Raw genomic sequence first — 23,585 nt, 5'->3', positions numbered from 1 at the left:
AGGGTCTTTACAGGTGTAATTAAGTTAAGGATCGCTAGCTGAGATTATCCCAATTATCTGGTTGTGACCTAAATCCACTTACAATAGACAGAAGATAGAAGAAGGCTGTGTGAGGGCAGAGGCAGAGACTGAAGTTATGCAGCAACAAGCTAAGAACACCTGAGTCTAGTTCTGATTGTTGCTTTGTGTTTTGGGAGTGTCTTGATTTTTCTTGCCTTTTCATATGCCTTGAAATTTGTTGTTATTGTTGAAAGCCAGACATTTTGTTTAGGACAGTAGTGTGCAGAAAAGGATTAACGTAGCAGACCTGAGACTTCTTATCCTTAGAAAGACCTGCTTGAAGTTTGGCCCTTGGCTTGCAACTAGAACTTGGATTTTGAGAAGATTCCCATTATCCTCACTGATAAGAATGGCTTACTGTGCCTAAAGTGTTTGTGCAAACAATATAATTTATGCTAAATACCTGCTTTCCTTCTGAGAGTCTGAAATTCTGGTATGTGCCAGGCAGAGACTGCCTATGTGACCAGGCTCCAATAAAAACCCTAGGTACTGAATTTCTAATGAGCTTCCCTGGTTGGTACTATTTCACATGTATTAATGGCCTGGGTAACTCTACTGGGAAAGGATCCTTGGAAGCATGTGGCTGGTTTTTCCTGGACTTTGCCCAATGCACCTTTTCTTTTTTGCTGATTTTGCTTTGTATGTTTTGCTGTGAGTTCTCCCAGTGAATCATTGAACCTCGGAGGGAGGGTTGATCTTGGGGTCCTGCAACACCATAGTAACTGAGGAAAATAGTTTTTATCCCTGAATGGGGGCATACATTTACTTCTGCAAAGCCTTTAGTGTGGAGTTTTGAGTTAATCCAGTTAGGAGTTTTAACAACTCAGCAAGGTAAGAGAGTCATACAATTTGATTGCATTCATGTAAATTTCAAAGATAGATAAGTGACAAACAAGATATTATTACATTAACAATCAGGATAGTGGTCAGCTTGGGTCTGAGGGGTCAGAAATGATCATATAGGGTGGGCGTTTCTTCTTGAGGTACCCACAGTTGTCATGGTACGAACGTGGGTTGGAAAAGAATTTCCAGACACAAGGCAGAATGAAAAGAAGATAGAATTTATTAGAGGGAAGGGTCGCTGCCAGAACAGCGGGCCGACTTCCTGATAGCCAGGGAGACCCTGAGCAAGGGTTACTGGTCTGTTTTTATAGCCAGGGAACAAAGGAACCTGCGAGTCATCTGCTGATTGGGCAGGGTATGTATACTTTCAGTGTGCAGAGCGTGAGAAGAACGGGACAAATTTCTTTCCTTATATGGGACGGGAAAGGGACAGGGCATGCTGCTTGGGAGGGCTCTGGGACACTGTAATGGTCGCAATGTGACAGAGTTATAAGAGTCCTGTAACTCTTTGTTACGGCAACGTTGGCCCTTTGAGTTTATATTGTTCTTTGTCCTTGGAGCACCACAACAATGTACTGTTTCTTCACTTGTATGGCGTTACACTGAACTTACACATTCTATGCAGTATTCTTCAGGTGTTTTCTATTTCACAATAAAAAAAAATTAAAGAAAAAATATTTAAAGGTTACCTGATGATTTTGAAAATACTGAAAAAATTACTCCTCCATCAGAAAGTTTAGATATACATCTAAATGACAAGCACATAGGAAAGGACACAAATGAGAAAAGCTGGCAAGTATTAACTTCAGCAAAAAGAATGGCTCAGACATGAATAACATTTACACAATACGAATGTAACCATGAACATTAATTTAGACCACTTCAAGGGTAATTGGAATAAGGTATTTGTCCGCTGATGTGAAGGATATTATACCTGGGTTCAAGGAGGAGCTCCAGTGGCTTCACAGACAGGGGACACCCCTCTCCCTCTCCCGAGGGGTGCCCCATAGATCCTCCCCTTTATCCTACCCTCAAGCCGGGGCTTGTGGGATAAGAGGCTTCCACCCGGCCAGGCCGAGGCGCAAGACCTTTCTGCCACATCATATGTGTCACATGCCCAGGCGGCGAGCTTGCAAAGAAAAGAATTACACGCTCCTTCCAGAGGTAGTTTCCACGGCTCTGGACTACATTTCCCAGGGGCCATCGCGTTCACGGCTACTTCCCGTCGAAAGACCGAGTTGGCTTATGGTCCAAGTTCTCAGAGAGGGCCATTTGTTTGCGGAGGAACAGCAGCGTGGACTCAGCAATTGAGACTTGCGTTCTAAACGCGGCCTGGAATTCGTTGACGCTTGCCAAAGATAGAGAGGTGTGAGGACAATGGTCTTTGCCAAGCGAAGTGATAGGGTCCAATACCGAGGCCTGTGAATGGAGACCACTAGGCTCTGGCTCCAGTCATTTCCCGGTGTCCGCCGTATCCGAGGCAAAGTTCTGTCCGCACACCGGCCCTTTCAGGACCATAGCAGGGGTCGTGCGCGAGTCCCTGAGGAACATCCACAGCCTGAGGGAACCGCAAAGTCGAGTGAGTCTAAGACCCGGAAGCGGAATGACCCCTGAGAGGACGAGGCCGCCGCTGCGGGGGAGGGCAGTGAGGGGCTAACATTTTCGGAGACTGAGGCTTTACCAGCCAGCGGGTGTGAGAAGGAACACGGTGGGGAGTTGAGTATGTGTGTCCGCGCGCGCTAGCGATCGCGACAGGGAACCTTGGATGCTTGTGTGAAATTGATACAGAAGCAAGGTGTGGGAGTGATCGCACGGGAACCGTAGAGGTGTGTGTGTGTGTGTGGACGGTGCGCTGGTGACGGGAGCAGTATGTGATTGTAATTTAGGTGTGACTGTGCATGTATATGATTGTGACTGCGTCACCATGTGCGTGACCGTGTGTGTAAATATGGTAGCAGCAACTATGGGGCCAGAGACAAAGAATTGAGCGTTGCGTTTATTAACATTCACAGTCATTCGTGAATGTGTGGAGAGCAGTTTCTGTGGGGCTATTAGTTGGATTGGAGTAGGGTAACGTAGAATGAGGGGAGAGGAATGGGAGACAGTGTAGACCACATATTCGAAGAGTTTTTCTGTAAATATGAAAATGGAACAGCAGCTGGTGTGGGAGAAGTAACCTATCGGTATTCTGGTGGGAATGAGCCATGAGAGAAGGAAAAGAAGTACAGGTAAGTGTGAGTAAGCCAGACTCATCTGTGTGGTGTGTACTGAAATTGCAAGAATAAAAGAAGGGTAGTAGCGTTGCAGCGAGTGAGCCAGGAGCTCAAGTTTTGAAAAAACAAGGGGAAGGAAATATACAGTGTTTGGTAGATGTCAGCAACAGTGAGGTGGTGGTGAGTTACATATGATCTCTTGGCATGAAATTCAAAGGTAGAGCTTTTGTGGAGGACAAAGGGAGAAAGGTCTGAGAGGAATAAGAGCAAGGAGGACACCTGCCCCACTTCCAGACCCAGTGGCAAGAGGCTGTAGGGAGGAAGAAAAAAAAACGTAGAGGGCTGCGAGAGTCCTCTGGAGAGAGCCAGGTTTCTGTTAGATCCAAAGGTGAAGGGAGTGTTCAGGGAAGTGGTTGAGGATAAAAGAGGGGTTTATGACTGTGAATTCCAGAGGGCATATTGGAAAGTGTCAGGAGTTGAGGAGGGGTGAGAAAATGGGACATCCAACAGATGGGGAGTAGAGTGTCTGAAAAGAGAGATGATCAAGGAGCCTAGGGCTTTTTATGATGCACATAAACATGGATGCAGGGGATACTGATGCTTATTCTGGTTGGATTCACGGCAGTGTTGGAGAGGTAGTGCTGGGCTAGAAAGGGGGACTTTTTTTACATCTTTACTGGAGTATAATTGCTTTACAATGGTGTCTTAGTTTCTGCTTTATAACAAAGTGAATCAGTTATACATATGTTGCCATATCACCTCCCTCTTGCATCTCCCTCCCTGCCACCCTCCCTATCCCACCCATCAAGGCGGTCACAAAGCACCGAGCTGATCTCCCTGTGTTATGCGGCTGCTTCCCACTAGCTATCTATTTTACGTTTGGTAGTGTATATATGTCCATGCCACTCTCTCGCTCTGTCACAGCTTACCCTTCCCCGTCTGCATATCCTCAAGTCCATTCTCTAGTAGGTCTGTGTCTTTATTCCCGTCTTACCCCTAGGTTCTTCATGACATTTTTTTTTCTTAGATTCCATATATACGTGTTAGCATACGGTATTTGTCTTTCTCTTTCTGACTTACTTCACTCTGTATGACAGACACTAGGTCCATCCACCTCACTACAAATAACTCAATTTCGTTTCTTTTTATGGCTGAGTAATATTCCATTGTATATATGTGCCACATCTTCTTTATCCATTCATCCAATAATGGACACTTAGGTTGTTTCCATCTCCTGGCTATTGTAAATAGAGCTGCAACGAACATTTTGGTACATGACTCTTCTTTTTTTTTTTAATAGATCTTTATTGGAGTATAATTGCTTTACAATACTGTGTTGGTTTCTGTTGTACACGAAAGTGAATCAGCTGTATGCATACATATGTCCCCATATCCCCTCTCTCTTGAGCCTCCCTCCCATCCTCCCTAACCCACCCCTCTAGGTCATCGCAAAGCACCGAGCTGATCTCCCTGTGCTATGCGGCTGCTTCCCACTAGCTATTTATTTTACATTTGGTAGTGTATATATGTCCATGCCACTCCCTCACTTCGTCCCAGCTTACCCTTCCCCCACCCCGTGTCCTCAAATCCATTCTCTATGTCTATGTCTTTATTCCTGCCCTGCAACTAGGTTCATCAGTACCATTTTTTTTAGGTTCCGTATATATGTGTCAACATACAGTATTCGTTTTCTCTTTCTGACTTACTTTACTCTGTATGACAGACTCTAGGTCCATCCACCTCACTACAAATAACTCAATTTCATTTCTTTTTATGGCTGAGTAATATTGCATTGTATATATGTGCCACATCTTCTTTATCCATTCATCTGTCGATGGACATTTATGTTGGTTCCATGTCCTGGCTATTGTGAATAGTGCTGCAAGGAATATTGTGGTACGTGACTCTTTTTGAATTATGGTTTTCTCAGGGTATATGCCCAGTAGTGAGATTGCTGGGTCGTATGGTAGTTCTATTTTTAGTTTCTTAAGGAACCTCCATACTGTTTTCCATAGTTGCTGTATCAGTTTACATTCCCACCAACAGTACAGGAGGGTTCCCTTTTCACCACACCCTTTCCAGCATTTATTGTTTCTAGAATTTTTCATAATGGCCATGCCAACCAGCATGAGGTGATACCTCATTGTAGTTTTGATTTGCATTTCTCTAATAATTAGTGATGTTGGGCATCTTTCATGTGCCTCTTAGCCATCTGTTTGTCTTCCTTGGTGAAATGTCTATTTAGGTCTTCCGCCCTTTTTTTTTTTTTTTTTGCCGTACGCGGGCCTCTCACTGTTGTGGCCTCTCCCGTTGCGGAGCACAGGCTCAGGACGCGCATCCACGGCATGTGGGATCTTCCCAGACCAGGGCACGAACCCGTGTCCCCTGCATGCGCAGGGGGACTCAACCGCTACGCCACCAGGGAAGCCCCCGCCCATTTTTTTTTTTTTTTTTTTTTTTTTTTTGCGGTGCGCGAGCCTCTCACTGTTGTGGCCTCTCCCGTTGCGGAGCACAGGCTCCGGATGCGCAGGCTCAGCGGCCATGGCTCACGGGCCCAGCGGCTCCAGGACATGTGGGATCTTCCCGGACCGGGGCACGAACCCGTGTCCCCTGCATCGGCAGGCGGACTCTCAACCACTGTGCCACCAGGGAAGCCCCCCCCCGCCCATTTTTTAATTGGACTGTTTGTCTTTTGATGTTGAGCTCCATGAGCTGTTTGTATATTTTGGAGATTAATCCTTTGTCCTTTGTTTCATTTGCAAATGTTTCCTCCCATTCTGAGGGTTGTCTTTAGTCTTATTTATGGTTTCCTTTGTGGTGCAGAAGCTTTTAAGTTTAATTAACTGCCATTTGTTTATTTTTGTTTTTATTTCCATTACTCTAGGAGGTGGGTTAAAAAAGATCTTGCTGTGGTCTATGTCAAAGAGTGTTTTTCCTTTGTTTTCCTCTAAGAGTTTTATAGTGTGTGGTCTTAACCAGATTCTTAACCACTGTGCCACCAGGGAAGTCCTATGTGATCTTCTTTATCATGCAATGATAGTGATACCATGTGATAAAATAAATTAGACTGTAGCAATAATCAATACATTGGCACCTCCTCGGTGGAAAGTACAAATAGAAGGAAATGAAAATTTGCTTAATAATTTACTTGCTTTCAATTTCTATTTTAAATGACTGTCTCCGTATCATTATTCCTAATACCGGGAGCTCTTTCTTTTCTTTCAACATTGCACCTAATTCCTATTAAAATATGTTTTTCTTTGTCCTTTATGAAGGCAGTTGTTAACAATAAATATTCTATTAGCTATGTGCTGCACATTCTTCTAAGAGTAATTAATCACTTCAATAATCCATGAGGTACAAAGTGTTAGTATCCCCATTTTTTTCCAAGAGTTTTGCTTGTTGCATTATTTGTCTTTTTTTTTTTTAACATCTTTATTGGAGTATAATTGCTTTACAATGGTGTGTTGGTTTGTGCTTTATAACAAAGTGAATCAGTTATACATATACATATGTTCCCATATCTCTTCCCTCTTGCGTCTCCCTCCCTCCCACCCTCCCTATCCCACCCCTCCAGGCGGTCACAAAGCACCAAGCTGATCTCCCTGTGCTATGCGGCTGCTTCCCACTAGCTATCTACCTTACGTTTGGTAGTGTATATATGTCCATGCCTCTCTCGCGCTTTGTCACAGCTTACCCTTCCCCCTTCCCATATCCTCAAGTCCATTCTCTAGTAGGTCTGTGTCTTTATTCCTGTCTTACCCTAAGGTTCTTCATGACATTTTTTTATTCTTAGATTCCATATATATGTGTTAGCATACGGTATTTGTCTTTCTCTTTCTGACTTACTTCACTCTGTGTGACAGACTCTAGGTCTATCCACCTCATTACAAATAACTCAATTTCGTTTCTTTTTATGGCTGAGTAATATTCCACTGTATATATGTGCCACATCTTCTTTATCCATTCATCCAATCATGGGCACTTAGGTTGTCTCCATCTCCGCGCTATTGTAAATAGAGCTGCAATGAACATTTTGGTACATGACTCTTTTTGAATTATGTTTTTCTCAGGGTATATGCCCAGTAGTGGGATTGCTGGGTCATATGGTAGTTCTATTTTTAGTTTTTTAAGGAACCTCCATACTGTTCTCCATAGTGGCTGTACCAATTCACATTCCCACCAGCAGTGCAGGAGTGTTCCCTTTTCTCCACACCCTCTCCAGCATTTCTTGTTTCTAGATTTTTTGATGATGGCCATTCTGACTGGTGTGAGATGATATCTCATTGTAGTTTTGATTTGCATTTCTGTAATGATTAATGATGTTGAGCATTCTTTCATGTGTTGGCAGTCTGTATTTCTTCTTTGGAGTAATGTCTATTTAGGTCTTCTGCCCATTTTTGGATTGGGTTGTTTGTTTTTTTGTTATTGAGCTGCATGAGCTGCTTGTAAGTTTTAGAGATTAATCCTTTGTCAGTTGCTTCATTTGCAAATACTTTCTCCCATTCTGAGGGTTGTCTTTTGGTCTTGTTTATGGTTTCCTTTGCTGTGCAAAAGCTTTGAAGTTTCATTAGGTCCCATTTGTTTATTTTTGTTTTCATTTCCATTTCTCTAGGAGGTGGGTCAAAAAGGATCCTGCTGTGATTTATGTCATACAGTGTTCTGCCTATGTTTTCCTCTAAAAGTTTCACAGTGTCTGGCCTTACATTTAGGTCTTTAATCCATTTTGAGCTTATTTTTGTGTATGGTGTTAGGGAGTGTTCTAATCTCATACTTTTACATGTACCTGTCCAGTTTTCCCAGCACCACTTATTGAAGAGGCTGTCCTTTCTCCACTGTACATTCTGCCTCCTTTATCAAAGATAAGGTGACCATATGTGCGTGGATTTATCTCTGGGCTTTCTATCCTGTTCCATTGATCTGTCTGTTTTTATGCCAGTTCCATACTGTCTCGATTACTGTAGCTTTGTAATATAGTCTGAAGTCAGGGAGCCTGATTCCTCCAGCTCCATTTTTCATTCTCAAGATTGCTTTGGCTATTCAGGGTCTTTTGTGTTTCCATACAAATTGTGAAATTTTTTGTTCTAGTTCTGTGAAAAATGCCAGTGGTAGTTTGATAGGGATTGCATTGAATCTGTAGATTGCTTTGGGTAGTGGAGTCATTTTCACGATGTTGATTCTTCCAATCCAAGAACATGGTATATCTCTCCATCTATTTGTATCATCTTTCGTTTTTTTCATCAGTGTCTTATAATTTTCTGCATACAGGTCTTTTGTCTCCTTAGGTAGGTTTATTCCTAGATATTTTATTCTTTTTGTTGCAATGGTAAATGGGAGTGTTTTCTTGATTTCACTTTCAGATTTTTCATCATTAGTGTATAGGAATGCCAGAGATTTCTGTGCATTAATTTTGTATCCTGCTACTTTACCAAATTCATTGATTAGCTCTAGTAGTTTTCTGGTAGCATCTTTAGGATTCTCTATGTATAGTATCATGTCATCTGCAAACAGTGACAGCTTTATTTCTTCTTTTCCGTTTTGGATTCCTTTTATTTCCTTTTCTTCTCTGATTGCTGTGGCTAAAACTTCCAAAACTATGTTGAATAAGAGTGGTGAGAGTGGGCAACCTTGTTTTTTTCCTGATCTTAGTGGAAATGCTTTCAGTTTTTCACCATTGAGGACGATTTTGGCTGTGGGTTTGTCATATATGGCCTTTATTATGTTGAGGAAAGTTCCCTCTATGCCTACTCTCTGCAGGGTTTTTATCATAAATGGGTGTTGATTTTGTTGAAAGCTTTCTCTGCATCTATTGAGATGATCATATGGTTTTTCTCCTTCAATTTGTTAATATGGTTTATCACATTGATTGATTTGCGTATATTGAAGAATCCTTGCATTTCTGGAATAAACCCCACTTAATCATGTTGTATGATCCTTTTAATGTGCTGTTGGATTCTGTTTGCTAGTATTTTGTTGAGGATTTTTGCATCTATGTTCATCAGTGATATTGGCGTGTACTTTTCTTTCTTTGTGACATCCTTGTCTGGTTTTGGTACCAAGGTGATGGTGGTCTCGTAGAATGAGTTTAGGAGTGTTCCTCCCTCTGCTATATTTTGGAGGAGTGTGAGAAGGATAAGTGTTAGCTGTTCTCTAAATGTTTGATAGAATTCGCCTGTGAAGCCATCTGGTCTTGGGCTTTTGTTTGTTGGAAGATTTTTAATCACAGTTTCAATTTCAGTGCTTGTGATTGGTCTGTTCATATTTTCTATTTCTTCGTGATTCAGTCTTGGCAGGTTTGCATTTCTAAGAATTTGTTCATTTCTTCCAGGTTGTCCATTTTATTGGCATAAAGTTGTTTGTAGTAATCTCTCATGATCTTTTGTATTTCTGCAGTGTCAGTTGTTACTTCTCCTTTTTCATTTCTAATTCTATTGATTTGAGTCTTCTCCCTCTTTTTCTTGATGAGGCTAGCTAATGGTTTTTCAATTTTGTTCATCTTCTCAAAGAACCAGCTTTTAGTTTTATTGATCTTTGTTATCGTTCCCTTCATTTCTTTTTCATTTATTTCTGATCTGATCTTTATGATTTCTTTCCTTCTGCTAACTTGGGGTTTTTTTTGTTCTTCTTTCTCTAGTTGCTTTAGGTGCAAGGTTAGGTTGTTTATTCGAGATGTTTCCTGTTTCTTAAGGTAGGATTGTATTGCTATAAACTTCCCTCTTAGAACTGCTTTTGCTGCATCCCATAGGTTTTGGGTCATCGTGTCTCCATTGTTATTTGTTTCTAGGTATTATTTGATTTCCTCTTTGATTTCTTCAGTGGTCACTTCGTTATTAAGTAGTGTGTTGTTTAGCCTCCATTTGTTTGTACTTTTTACAGATCTTTTCCTGTAATTGATATCTAGTCTCATAGCATTGTGGTCGGAAAAGATACTTAATACAATTTCAATTTTCTTAAATTTACCAAGGACTGATTTGTGACCCAAGATATGATCTATCCTGGTGAATGTTCCATGAGCACTTGAGAAAAATGCGTATTCTATTGTTTTTGGATGGAATGTCCTATAAATATCAATTAAGTCCATCTTGTTTAATGTATCATTTAAAGCTTGTGTTTCCTTATTTATTTTCATTTTGGATGACGTGTCCATTGGTGAAAGTGGGATGTTAAAGTCCCCTACTATGAATGTGTTACTGTGGATTTCCCCTTTTATGGCTGGTAGTATTTGCCTTATGTAGTGAGGTGCTCCTATGTTGGGTGCATAAATATTTACAATTGTTATATCTTCTTCTTGGGTTGATCCCTTGATCATTATGTAGTGTCCTTCTTTGTCTCTTCTAATAGTCTTTATTTTAAAGTCTACTTTGTCTGATATGAGAATTGCTACTCCAGCTTTCTTGTGTTTTCCATTTGCATGGAATATCTTTTTCCATCCCCTTACTTTCAGTCTGTATGTGTCTCTAGGTCTCAAGTGGGTCTCTTGTAGACAGCATATATATGTGTCTTGTTTTTGTATCCATTCAACCAATCTGTGTCTTTTGGTGGGAGCATTTAGTCCATTTACATTAAAGGTAATTATCGATATGTATATTTCTACTCCCATTTTCTTAATTGTCTTGGGTTCGTTATTATAGGTCTTTTCCTTCTCTCGTGTTTCTTGCCTAAAGAAGTTCCTTTAGCATTTGTTGTAAAGCTGGTTTGGTGGTGCTGAACTCTCTCAGCTTTTGCTTGCCTGTAAAGGTTTTAATTTCTCCATCAAATCTGAATGAGATCCTTGTTGGGTAGAGTAATCTTGGTTGCAGGTTTTTCTCCTTCATCACTTTAAATATGTCCTGCCAGTCCCTTCTGGCTTGCAGAGTTTCTGCTGAAAGATCAGCTGTTAAGCTTATGGGGATTCCTTTGTGTGTTATTTGTTGTTTTTCCCTTGCTGCTTTTAATATGTTTTCTTTGTATTTAATTTTTGACAGTTTGATTAATATGTGTCTTGGCATATTTATCCTGGGTTTTATCCTGTATGGGACTCTCTATGCTTCCTGGACTTGATTAACTATTTCCTTTCCTATATTAGGGAAGTTTTCAACTATAATCTCTTCAAATATTTTCTCAATCCCTTTCTTTTTCTCTTCTTCTTCTGGATCCCCTATAATTTGAATGTTGGTGCGTTTAATGTTGTCCCAGAGGTCTCTGAGACTGTCCTCAGTTCTTTTCATTCTTTTTTCTTTATTCTGCTCTGCAGTCGTTATTTCCACTATTTTATCTTCCAGGTCATTTATCCGTTCTTCTGCCTCAGTTATTCTGCTACTGATCCCATCTAGAGTATTTTTCATTTCATTTATTGTGTTGTTCATCATTGTTTGTTTCATCTTTAGTTCTTCTAGGTCCTTGTTAAACGTTTCTTGCATTTTGCCTATTCTATTTCCAAGATTTTGGATCATCTTTACTATCATTATTCTGAATTCTTTTTCAGGTAGACTGCCTATTTCCTCTTCATTTATTAGGTCTGGTGGGTTTTTATCTTGCTCCTTCATCTGCTGTATGTTTTTCTGTCTTCTCATTTTGCTTCTTACTATGTTTGGGGTCTCCTTTTTGCAGGCTGCAGGTTCGTAGTTCCCGTTGTTTTTGGTGTCTGTCCCCAGTGGCTAAAGTTGGTTCAGTGGGTTGTGTAGGCTTCCTGGTGGAGGGGACTAGTGCCTGTGTTCTGGTGGGTGAGGCTGGATCTTGTCTTTCTGGTGGGCAAGTCCACGTTTGGTGGTGTGTTTTGGGGTGTCTGTGGACTTACTATGATTTTAGGCAGCCTCTCTGCTAATGGGTGGGGTTGTGTTCCTGTCTTGCTAGTTGTTTGGCATAGGGTGTCCAGCACTGTAGCTTGCTGGTCGTTGAGTGAAGCTGGGTGCTAGTGTTGAGATGGAGATCTCTGGGAGATTTTCGCCATTTGATATTACGTGGAGCTAGGTGTTCTCTTGTGGACCAGTGTCCTGAAGTTGGCTCTCCCACCTCAGAGGCTCAGAACTGACTCCTGGCTGCAGCACCAAGAGCCTTTGATTCACATGGCTCAGAATAAAAGGGAGAAAAAGTAGAAAGAAAGAAAAAAAGACAGAAGGTAAAATAAAATAAAATAAGATAAAATAAAGTTATTAAAATAAAAAATAATTATTAAGAAAAAAATTTTTTAAGTAAAAAAAAAAAGGACAGATAGAACCTTAGGACAAATGGTGAAAGCAAAGCTATAGAGACAAAATCTCACACAGAAGCATACACATACACACTCACAAAAAGAGGAAAAGGGGAAAAAATCATAAATCTTGCTCTCAAAGTCCACCTCCTCAATTTGGGATGATTCGTTGTCTATTCATGTATTGCACAGATGCAGGGTAAATCAAGATGATTGTGGAGATTTAATCCGCTGCTTCTGAGGCTGCTGGGAGAGATCTCCCTTTCTCTTCTTTGTTCTCACAGCTCCCGGGGCTCAGCTTTGGATTTGGCCCCGCCTCTTAATGTAGGTCGCCTGAGGGCGTCTGTTCTTTGCTCAGACAGGACGGGGTTAAAGGAGCAGCTGATTCGAGGGCTCTGGCACACTCAGGCCTGGGGGAGGGAGGGGTACGGATGTGGGGTGAGCCTGTGGCGTCAGAGGCCGGCGTTACGTTGCACCAGCCTGAGGCACGCCGTGCGTTCTCCCGGGGAAGTTGTCCCTGGATCCCAGGACCTGGCAGTGGCGGGCTGCACAGGCTCCCCGGAAGCGGGGTGTGGATAGTGACCTGTGCTCGCACACAGGCTTCTTGGTGGCGGCAGCAACAGCAGCCTTAGCGTCTTATGCCCATCTCTGGGGTCGGCGCTTTTAGCCGCGGCTCATGCCCGTCTCTGGAGCTCCTTTAAGCAGCACTCTTAATCCCCTCTCCACGCGCACCAGGAAACAAAGAGGGAAGAAAAAGTCTCTTGCCTCATCGGCACGTCCAGACTTTTCCCCGGACTCCCTCCTGGCTAGCCGTGGTGCACTAACCCCCTGCAGGCTGTGTTCACGCCGCCAACCCCAGTCCTCTCCCTGCACTCCAACCAAAGCCCAAGCCTCAGCTCCCAACCCCGCCCGCCTCGGCGGGTGAGCAGACAAGCCTCTCGGGCTGGTGAGTGCCGGTCGGCACCGATCCTCTGTGCGGGAATCTCTCCGCTTTGCCCTCCGCACCCCTGTTGCTGCGCTCTCCTCCGCGGCTCCGAAGCTCCCCCCTCCGCCACCCGCAGTCTCCGCCCGCGATGGGGCTTCCTAGTGCGTGGAAACCTTTCCTCCTTCACGGCTCCCTCCCACTCGTGCAGGTCCTGTCCCTATTCTTTTGTCTCTGTTTATTCTTTTTTCTTTTGCCCTACCCAGGTACGTGGGGGAGTTTCTTGCCTTTGGGGAGGTCTGAGGTCTTCTGCCAGCGTTCAGTAGGTGTTCTGTAGGAGTTGTTCCATGTGTAGATGTATTTCTGGTGTATATGTGGGGAGGAGGGTGATCTCCGCGTCTTACTCTTCTGCCATCTTCCCAGGAGTCTCGAAAGGTGGACTTTTGAGAATTCCCTCCGAAAGAAGGAAGCTGAGGATGGAACATTTAAGAGTGGTTGGGGTAGGCAGAATAATGCCCCTGCAAGGATGTCTGGATACCTGTGAATGTGTTACCTTACAAGGCAAAAGGAACTTTGCAAATGGGATTAAGTTAAGGACCTCGAAGTGAGGAGATTATCCTAGATTATCCAGTTGAACCCAAACTAATCACCTGGGTCCTTAAAGTCAGTAAATCTTTTCCAGCTGAGTTTAGAGTCAGAGAGAGATGTGATCACAGAACAGTGGTCAGAGAGATGCAAATTTGCTGGTTAGATAAAGGAAGGTAGCCTTGAGCCAAGGAGTGTTGGTGGCCTCTAGGAACTGGATAATGTAAGGAAATTAATTCTTCCCTAGAGCCTGCAGAAAGGAACGCAGCCTTGCCGACACTTTGCTCTTAGCCCAGTGAGAACCATGTCAGACTTTTACCTAACAGTAAGATAATAAAGTTGTATTGTTTTAAGCCACTGCATTTATAATTTGTTACTCAGTAGTAGAAAACTAATATAGTGGTATAGTTTTTTAGCCTCAGTTCTGTGGAAGGGTTTTGAACCGTGTGACATGAGGGGAACTCAATCCCTATTGATAAAATTTAGAACTTTAGGTAAAGCTCGTAGGCTCCCTCTTGTAATTTACAGTTTTACTGCATTGTGATATTTTTTAACATTGGAATTTAATGAATTTTTCTTCATGATCTAACATATGGTCAGCCTATAGTTATTTGTTTTGCACTTAGTTTATCTTGGATTGAGAGAAATGTGTTAAAATTCTCTATTATTAATGAAATTTTATCTTGTACAACCTGTAACTTCTGCTTCATGAAACTTCTTGCTGTTAGGTGATATATAGATATTCATAATTGTTATATGTTTACTGAGAATGGTAGACTTTAGTATTTTAGCATCCTCAAGATCACGGCCCTTGCTTATTTGTTTGTTTGCATTTTGTCTTGTATATATTTCTCTATAATTTGTAAAATAAACCTTTTTTGAAGTTTATCATATATACAGACAAGTGTATACATGATGATACAAACAACCAATACAATCAAAATTGTACACCTTGAGTTACCACAAAGGGGACACCCATGTAATAAGCACCCAGATCAAGAAATAAACCATTGTCTGCATTCCAGAAGTCCCTCTTGTGCTCCTGTTCAGTCAGTAGCTTCCCCAAAGTAACCACCATACATCAGTTTCATCTGTTTTTGAACTTATGTGTAAGTGGAGTCATATAGTATATAACCTTTTGGCTTCTTTTGTGCAACATTATGTTTATGAGATTCATCCGTATTGTATGTAAATACAGCTTACTGTTTGCATTGTTAAATGCACTAGTATTCCAGTGCATGAATATACCAACTATATTTGTCCAACAAACAGTTGTCATACAGTTGGTAGACATTTAGAACTCTTTATGTCCCTTGTACCTGAAGGACAGCTTGGCTGCATGTCAAATCTTTGACTCTCTCATTTGTTTTTCCACAAGTATATTGTAGGAGCTACCTCACTATTTGGGGCACTGAATTTAGCAGTCTAATGACAACTGAATTTCCTTTTTCTTATAGGTGACTTGATATTTTTATCTTGATTCCCCATGGATTTTAGTCTAATAATTTTATTAGGAAATGTTTTGCTACAGACAATTTGAGTCATTTTCTCCAGCAGTATAGTGTGTATTTTCATTATGCATATTCATGCATTATTTCAGAAAATTATTCTTGAATGTTAAAAATGTAGTTTTTAATATTCTCTTCTTGATTTGGATTTCATCTCTAGAGGCTCTGCTTAGTTGCAAGTTGGATCACTTTTTTTTAAATTAACTTTATTGAAGTATAGTTGATTTGCAATGTTGTGTTAATTTCTGCTGTACAGCAAAATGACTCAGTTATAATATATATATACTTTTTCATATTCTTTTCCATTATGGTTTATCACAAGATATTTTTTAACACCTTTATTGGAGTATAATTGCTTTACAATGTTGTGTTAGTTTCTGCTGTATAACAAAGTGAATCCACTATATGTATACATATATCCACATATCCCCTACCTCTTGCGTCTCCCTCCCACCCTCCCTATCCCACCCCTCTAGGTGGTCACAAAGCACTGAGCTGATCTCCCTGTGCAATGCAGCTGCTTCCCACTAGCTATCTATTTTACATTTGGTAGTATCATGGGATATTGAATGTAGTTCCCTGTGCAATGCAGTAGGTCCTTGTTTATCCACCCGATATATAGTAGTTTGCATCTGCTAATCTCAAACTCCCAATTCTATCTTCTCTCACCCCCCCATTGGCAACCACAAGTCTGTTCTCTATGTCTGTGAGTCTGTTTCTGTTTTGTAGATATGTTCATTTGTGTCGTATTTTAGATCCCACATATAAGTGATATCATGTGGTATTTGTGTTTCTCTTTCTGACTTACTTCACTTGGTGTGATAATCTCTAGGTCCATCCATGTTGCTGCAAATGGCATTATTTCATTTTTTTTAATGGCTGAGTAGTATTCCATTGTATTTATTTACCACATCTTCTTTATCCATTCATCTGTTGATGGACATTTAGGTTGTTTTCATGTCTTGGCTATTGTAAATAGTGTTGCTGTGAACATAGGGGTGCATGTATCTCTTCAAATTATAGTTTTGTCTGGGCATATGCCCAGGAGTGGGGGTTGCGAGATCATATGGCAACTCTATTTTTAGTTTTTTGAGGAACCTCCATTCTACTTTCCATAGTGCCTGCACCAAGTTACGTTCCCACCAACAGTGTAAGAGGGTTCCTTTTTCTCCACACCCTCTCCAGCATTTATGATATGTGGATTTTAATGATGGCCATTCTGACTGGTGTGAGATGATACCTCACTGTAGTTTTGATTTGCATTTCTATAATAATTAGCGATGATGAGCATCTTTTCATGTGCCTATTAGCCATCTGTATGTGTTCTCTGGAGAAATGTCTGTTTAGGTCTTCTGCCCATTTTTTGATTGGGTTGGTTGGTTGTTGTTATTGAATTGTATGAGCAGTTTGTATATTTTGGAAATTAAGCCCTTGTTGGTCGCGTCATTTGCAAATATTTTCTCCCAATCTGTAGGTTGTCTTTTCGTTTTGAGTATGGTTTCCTTTGCTGTGCAAAAGCTTATAAGTTTGATTGGGTCCCGTTTGTTTATTTTTGCTTTTATTTCTACTGACTTGGGAGACTGACCTAAGAAAACATTGATATGATTTATGTCAGAGAATGTTTTTCCTATGTTCTCTTCTAGGAGTTTTATGGTGTCTTGTCTTATATTTAAGTCTTTAAGCCATTTTGGATTTACTTTTGTGTATGATGTGAAGGTGTGTTCTAACTTCATTGATTTACATGTGGCTGTCCAGCAAGTTGGACCACTTCTGACTTTCATTTTTTTCTTATAATAATTATCATCTCTTTGTTTCATTTTGTTCCATTTGCTAACTTTTTAAATTTTTATTTATTTATTTTATTTATTTATTTTTGGCTGCATTGGGTCTTCGTTGCTGTGCGCAGGCTTTCCCTAGTTGCGGAGAGTGGGGCTACTCTTTGTTGCAGTGCATGGGCTTCTCATTGCGGTGGCTTCTCTTGTTGCAGAGCACGGGCTCTAGAGTGCAGGCTCAGTAATTGTGGCCCATGGACTCAGTAGTCATGGTTTACGGGCTGTAGAGCGCAGGCTCAGTAGTTGTGGCACAGGGGCTTAGTTGCTCCATGGCACGTGGGATCTTCCCGGACCAGGGCTCGAATCCGTGCCCCCTGCATTAGAAGGTGGATTCTTAACCACTGAGCCACCAGGGAAGCCCCATTTTCTAACTTTTGTATTTTTTGTTCCATGCTGTACTTTCTGTAGTATTTGTCATATGTTGTGCTCTTTGTAATTATTCTTCATTTCTAAAGTGGTTTTGTCTATGAAGTGGTTCTCTTTCATTCTTGAATTGGACTAGCTTTCATATGTAGTCTGCCTATCACTTCCTCCCCTTTCCTGAGATCATTGTATGATTTGTGCATGTAGGCTTGCTTCTGAGCTATGATTGTATCATAACTTTTAAAAATTCATATTGGAATGTTGGGTAATAATTTTAATCTTCTCTTAAATTTTTAGTGAGTTTTCTTTATACATGGGGAATTTGGACACTCTTTTCAAACTTTTATCTAACATTATCTTTGGACATGGTGTTTCTAATTGTGTTTTTGTAGTGTGATTTTTTTTTTTTTTTCGGTATACCTGTCACTGGCACTTTCCTATGAAAAGGTGAACAGGGCAAAGGTAGTTTTTTAGGTTCTTATGCTCAAGAGTTCCTTCCTCTGTTACTACAATAGAAGACAGTTTCTTTTAAAGATAACCTCTCTGAATATCCAGGCCTTCTTTGTTGTTCAGAACCTAACCTGGTTCAGGAAGACCCCTACTATCAGCTCTGAGAGCCACAGTATCTTCTTTTCTGCAATTAAAGAATACAGTCAAGCTCCCAATTCATTCAATGAGGCTAGTATTACCCTGATACCAAAACCAAACAAAGCTTATCTGATAAAAATATGATACAAAAATCCTCAACAGGGCTTCCCTGATGGCACAGTGGTTGAGAGTCCGCCTGCCGATGCAGGGGACACTGGTTCGTGCCCTGGTCCGGGAAGATCCCACATGCCATGGAGCGGCTGGGCCCGTGAGCCATGGCCGCTGAGCCTGCACGTCCGGAGCCTGTGCTCTGCAATGGGAGAGGCCACAACAGTGAGAAGCCCGCATACCGCAAAAAAAAAAAAAAAAAAAATCCTCAACAAAATGCTAACAAACAAAATCCAGCAACATATGAAATGAATTATGCAACATGTCCAAGTGGAATGTGTCCCAGGAATGCAAGGTTATCTGAACGTCCAAAAATCAATTAATGTAATGCATTATATCAATAGAATAAAAAACATAAATTACATGATCATTTTAATAGACACCAAAAAAGCATTTGACAAAAGCCAGTACCCTTTCATTATAAAAACACTATAAACTAGGAATAAAAGGGAATTTCCTCAGTCTCATATAGGTTATCTATAAAAATCCTACAGCTATTAATGGTGAATGTCTGAATGCTTTTGCCCTAAGATCAGTAATAAGACAAGAATGTCTGCCTTTGCCACTTTTATTCAATATTGTACTGGAAGTTTTAGCCAGGGCAATTAGACAAGAAAAAGAAAAAGCATCTGGGTTGGAAAACAAGTAAAACCATCTCTATCTGCAGGTAACATGCTCTTTTATATAGAAAATCCTAAGGAATACATACCCCAAAACACTGTTAGAGCTAATAAATAAGTTTAACAAAGTTTCAGGATAAAAGATCAATAAATAAAATCAATTGTATATTATACACTTGGAGTGAACAATCCAAAAATGAAATTAAGAAAGCAGTTCTATTCACAGTAGCACCAAAACAAGTAAAATGTTTAGGAATAAATTTAACAACTGAAGGTGAAACTCATACTCTGAAAATGACAAAACAGGTATTAAGCAAACACTTGTACATAAATAATCATAGCAGCCTTATTTATAATAGCCAAAAGGTGGAAACAATCCAAATGTCCATTAACAGATGAAAGGGTAAACAAAATGTTGTCTGTCCATACAGTGGAATATTATTCAGCCAGTATTTCAGGAGTGAAATACTGATACATGCTACAATTTGGATGAACCTTGAAAACTTTATACTAAATGTTTTCACAATTTTGACAACCAGTCACAATAAGTTCACATACTATATTATTCCATTCCTATGAAAATCCAGAACAGGAAATCTGTAGAGACAGAAAGTAGATTAGTGGTTACTTAGGGTTGAGAGAGAGGTGGAGGGAGAGTGTAGGGGGTTGAGGGGACAAGGAGTAATAGCTAAAGGATACAGGATTTCCTTTTGAGGTGATGAAAATATTCTAAAATTAAGTTGTGGTGGTTGCACATGTTAATTTGCTAAAAAAAGTTGCTCACTTTAAATGCATTAATTGTAGAGTATATGAACTATGTATCAGTAAAACTGCTTAAAAAATAAAAGAATACAGCCTATGTGTTTTGCCACCTTAAATCTCCCTGACATCTCTATGCCTCCTTTTACCACCTCCACCATCAATCACCTTTTCATAGCATTCCTGCTCACATACACTCATTGAGGGTGTAGTCTACTCCTCATAGGAATGAATGTTTCTTATGTCTTCTTTGGAGAAGTGTCTATTTAGAGCTGCTGCCCATTTTTTGATTGGGTTGTTTGTTCTTTTGATATTGAGCTGTATGAGTTGTTCGTGTATTTTGGGGATTAATCTCTTTTTGGTTGCATTGTTTGCAAATATTTTTCCCATTCTGTAGGTTATCTTTTCATTTTGTTTATGGTTGCCCTTAGTTTTGTGGTATGAGTGCTTTAGATAAAAATGAGTCAGTATTATACACTTTGTGGGACATAGAGGAGATAGATGAAAGGCCACTGTCGTACAGGGAAGTACACAGGAGGGCCCTGGGCAAATGCACTGGGCTCCCAGATTGGAGAGTTTCCCTGGGGATGTCTAACTTTGGGTCCTTATTGTTAAAGGGGTTATTCAGAGCAAGTCAGAATGGCCTTATCTCATATCCCGAATATCCTGATCCGTGTCATGATTTAGCATTACTGATTGGACTGAAAATTCATCCTGCTGTATTTGAGTCTCTTGGGTTTTGGATAGGGCCAGAATTTCTGCAGATTCCCTCTGACCTTCCTTCAAGGAATAAAATGGTATTCTTACTCCATTTGAAAGATCTGAGGAAAGCCTGACCTCTCATTATTCCTTCCCTCTAGCTCTGCTTTCTCAAGACTGCTTCACCAGGAGAGGAATCTAGAAGACTGAGCGACTCTTGGAATTTTAAGTTATGGCCCATGTGAGTTGGAATTTCTTCTCTCCAAAAATATAACCATTTATATGACATCATGTCAATATTTTTATTCCTTATCCTTAAACTGCATACCTGAGTCACTATTCAACGTGGTAAGTGATAGTTGTGAAACAGTCCAGTGCCTTCCTTAGATGTCCCTCTTCTCTCCAACATGGCATTCAATACTTCCTGTGACCTAATACTTTGACAGAGTACTGAAGGAAAAGATATTGTTTAAAGGAAATAGTAGAGACTTTTAAAAATCAAAACTGTGGCTCAACAAGGTGGAATTGTGTGACTAAAAGGGACCCACTACATGAAAGCTTTTATTTACTCTATATAATGGGGTGTTTCAATTAAGAAAGATGGGAGTTGGTGTTAGCTGGTATTCATTTTAGTAGTGGCACTTTGTCATGCTTTTAGATAGAGATTATAAGAGGAGGTTGAGTTCAGAGAGATCTGGGATTTTGCCAGGAAATCAATGAGAGAATAATATCATTAACAAGACATGTACTGATAATCAGCTGACAGCCTAGAGATTTTATACATTCTCCACAGAAAACGGTATTCAGTTAGAGAGTGTATCTCTTAAGAATCCTTTCAACTTCAACTAATAGAAAATTCAAGTAAAAGAAGCTGAAAGAAAAAAAGAAAACTATTCTCACATAGTAAATCTGGAGTTGATTATTCCAGGCTGTTATAGCCTCTTGGTGGTATCAAGAAAGAACTCATATGATATCTGTTATTCTGGGCTGCCATCCTTTTGTCTTGATGTTTGTTACAGGAAGGCCATAACAATGTTGTGACTGAGCAACAGGAGATTTTTTTTTTTGCGGTACGCCGGCCTCTCACTGTTGTGGCCTCTCCCGTTGCGGAGCACAGGCTCCGGACACGCAGGCTCAGCAGCCATGGCTCACGGGCGCAGCTGCTCCGCAGCATGTGGGATCTTCCCGGACCAGGGCACGAACCCGTGTCCCCTGCATCGGCAGGCGGACTCTCAACCACTGCGCCACCAGGGAAGCCCAACAGGAGATTTTAAGAGCATATAGGCACTTGGCTTCAGGGACACTAAATTCCATATCATTTCCCCCTACACTACAGGCAGCCAACTCCAGTTTTTTGCTGAATGTATGGACCTCTTCCTGCAGTTCCCTTTTCCATCTTTTCCCCATCCATCTAAAAGATTTCTTTTAACTTCACTGTTGATGTTTGGGTTTGTCATTTCAGCAGTTGATGATGTTCAGGGATGTAGCTGTAGACTTCTCTCAGGAGGAGTGGGAGTGCCTGGACTTGGAACAGAGAGCTTTGTACAGAGACGTGATGTTGGAGAACTACAGCAACATGGTCTCACTGGGTAAGATTCAGAATTTGACCCCAGAAATTCCTGATTCCTACATTGTGAACTTTTGGATTGCCTTTCAAGTGTCTAGGGGGATTTCTGACCTACTTCTGGGAAAATGGTTTGTGTTTTATAAATTTGGCAATAGTCATCATCATTGGGAAGCTCCATCTTCCCCATCCTTTATGCATTTTTCTTGCCCTTTCTAATAACTAAGGGACTTACGGAACCCTTACCATGTGGTAATTTCCTATTTCTTATTTTCTGATCAGGACTTTGCCTTTATCAGCCAGATGTGTTCTCTTTACTGGAGAAGGGGAAAGAGCCCTGGATGGTTTTGAAGGATGAGACAGGAGGACCTTGCCCAGGTGAGTGAGGGCTGAGCAGGCGCAAGGAGGCCATCATTGCAGATAACACCCAGCTGTTTAGTAAGTCAGTAACATCTCTGTAATATTGGTCTAGAATTTCCTCCTCAGAGGCCAAAAGCCTGTGGATAAAGGCCTGAGACCTAGAAATAAAAGTAACGTTTTCAACATGAATTTCCAACTGAACCTTCTCTTCAACTCCAAATACCACTCCATTTCAGTGCTCTCATTTTTCCTTCATGTTACAAAAATGTAAATGCCATTCTTTTTCTCCAGTGGTCAGTTTATCTATGGTTTGGATTAAGTTTCTTCCCATTTCTTTTTTTCCATTTCTATATTTGTAAATTTCATCACTCTAAAAAAACATTTTTGACCCTGTTTTTCATTTTACCTGCTATCTCTTGAATTTTTCTTATTTTGCCTAGTTTCTCCTTGCTTCTGCATTTTCTTCATTAATTAGCTCTTTCTTTTAAGGAACATTTATTGATTTTATAATTTCATTTTAGGTTAAGAAGGGTTAACAAAGAGTCTGTAATCAATTAAGAAACTTGGTATTCTTTCCTATGACTGGAACATTTTCATAAATTTCTGCAGAGTAGGCTTTACATTAAGAGAAGGCCTAATAGGCTGCTTTTTTATGGTTTCTTGCTACAGTGAAGAGGAAATGGCAGGAGAGAGGTTAGGGCTATTGGAAGACAATGAGGAGAGAGTACAGTGTCATAAAAGACAAGTCCTGGCTGTCAAAAGGAAGCGAGGGGTATATTTGGCAACTAGATGGTAATTGATGAATTTTCTGTTATGGGCAGGAGTCAGGTTGAAATAACTTACTCTTGGAGCTTCTTTTTTATTGGAAATATCAAGGAAAGAAAATAAATTTTATTTCCTTATTGGAATCATGTTTCTAAATTCCAGAACCTATATTGATGTTTTAAAATTGTTCTTTTTCCGAGCTATTGATACATGGAAAAACTTGAATGAATCTCAAGGATGTTATGCTGAATGAAAAATGCCAATCTCAAAAGTGTAATTGACCTATAACATTCACATACTATATGAATTCATTTATACAAAATTCTGGAAATCACAAAGTTAGAGATTGAGAACATATTAGTGGTTGCCAGGGGTTAGGAATGGGCAGGGAGCAGTGGTGGTGGTGGTTATGACTATAAAGAGATAGCATGAGAGAGAACATCTCTGTGGTGATGGACTATTTCTGTATCTTGATTCTTGTGGTGATTACAGGAATCCACATATGTGATGAAATGACATAAAACTGTACACATATATTGTGCCAATGTTTATTTCATGATTTTTATA

The 23,585-nt window shown here is 40.5% G+C and overlaps 1 protein-coding gene across 1 annotated transcript in view; it reads left to right on the top strand.

Annotated features, from left to right (window-relative positions):
- The first annotated feature begins 2,140 nt into the window (after positions 1-2,140).
- Positions 2,141-23,585, top strand: part of ZNF790 (zinc finger protein 790) — a 34,083-nt gene continuing 12,638 nt past the window's right edge. The window contains exons 1-4 of the mRNA XM_022586286.3: positions 2,141-2,482; positions 20,491-20,570; positions 21,792-21,918; positions 22,176-22,271. Coding sequence (XP_022441994.1) covers positions 20,562-20,570; positions 21,792-21,918; positions 22,176-22,271 — 232 coding nt within the window. The 5' untranslated portion in view covers positions 2,141-2,482; positions 20,491-20,561. The remainder of the gene's footprint in view (positions 2,483-20,490; positions 20,571-21,791; positions 21,919-22,175; positions 22,272-23,585) is intronic.

The sequence above is a fragment of the Delphinapterus leucas genome, chromosome 20, assembly GCF_059928025.1.
Source record: "Delphinapterus leucas isolate spDelLeu-1000000601 "Yukka" chromosome 20, BTC_Dleu_Yukka2, whole genome shotgun sequence".
Lineage (NCBI taxonomy): Eukaryota > Metazoa > Chordata > Mammalia > Artiodactyla > Monodontidae > Delphinapterus > Delphinapterus leucas.
The sequence above is the reverse complement of the archived record's forward strand: the minus strand, read 5'-3'. Positions and strand labels throughout refer to the sequence as shown.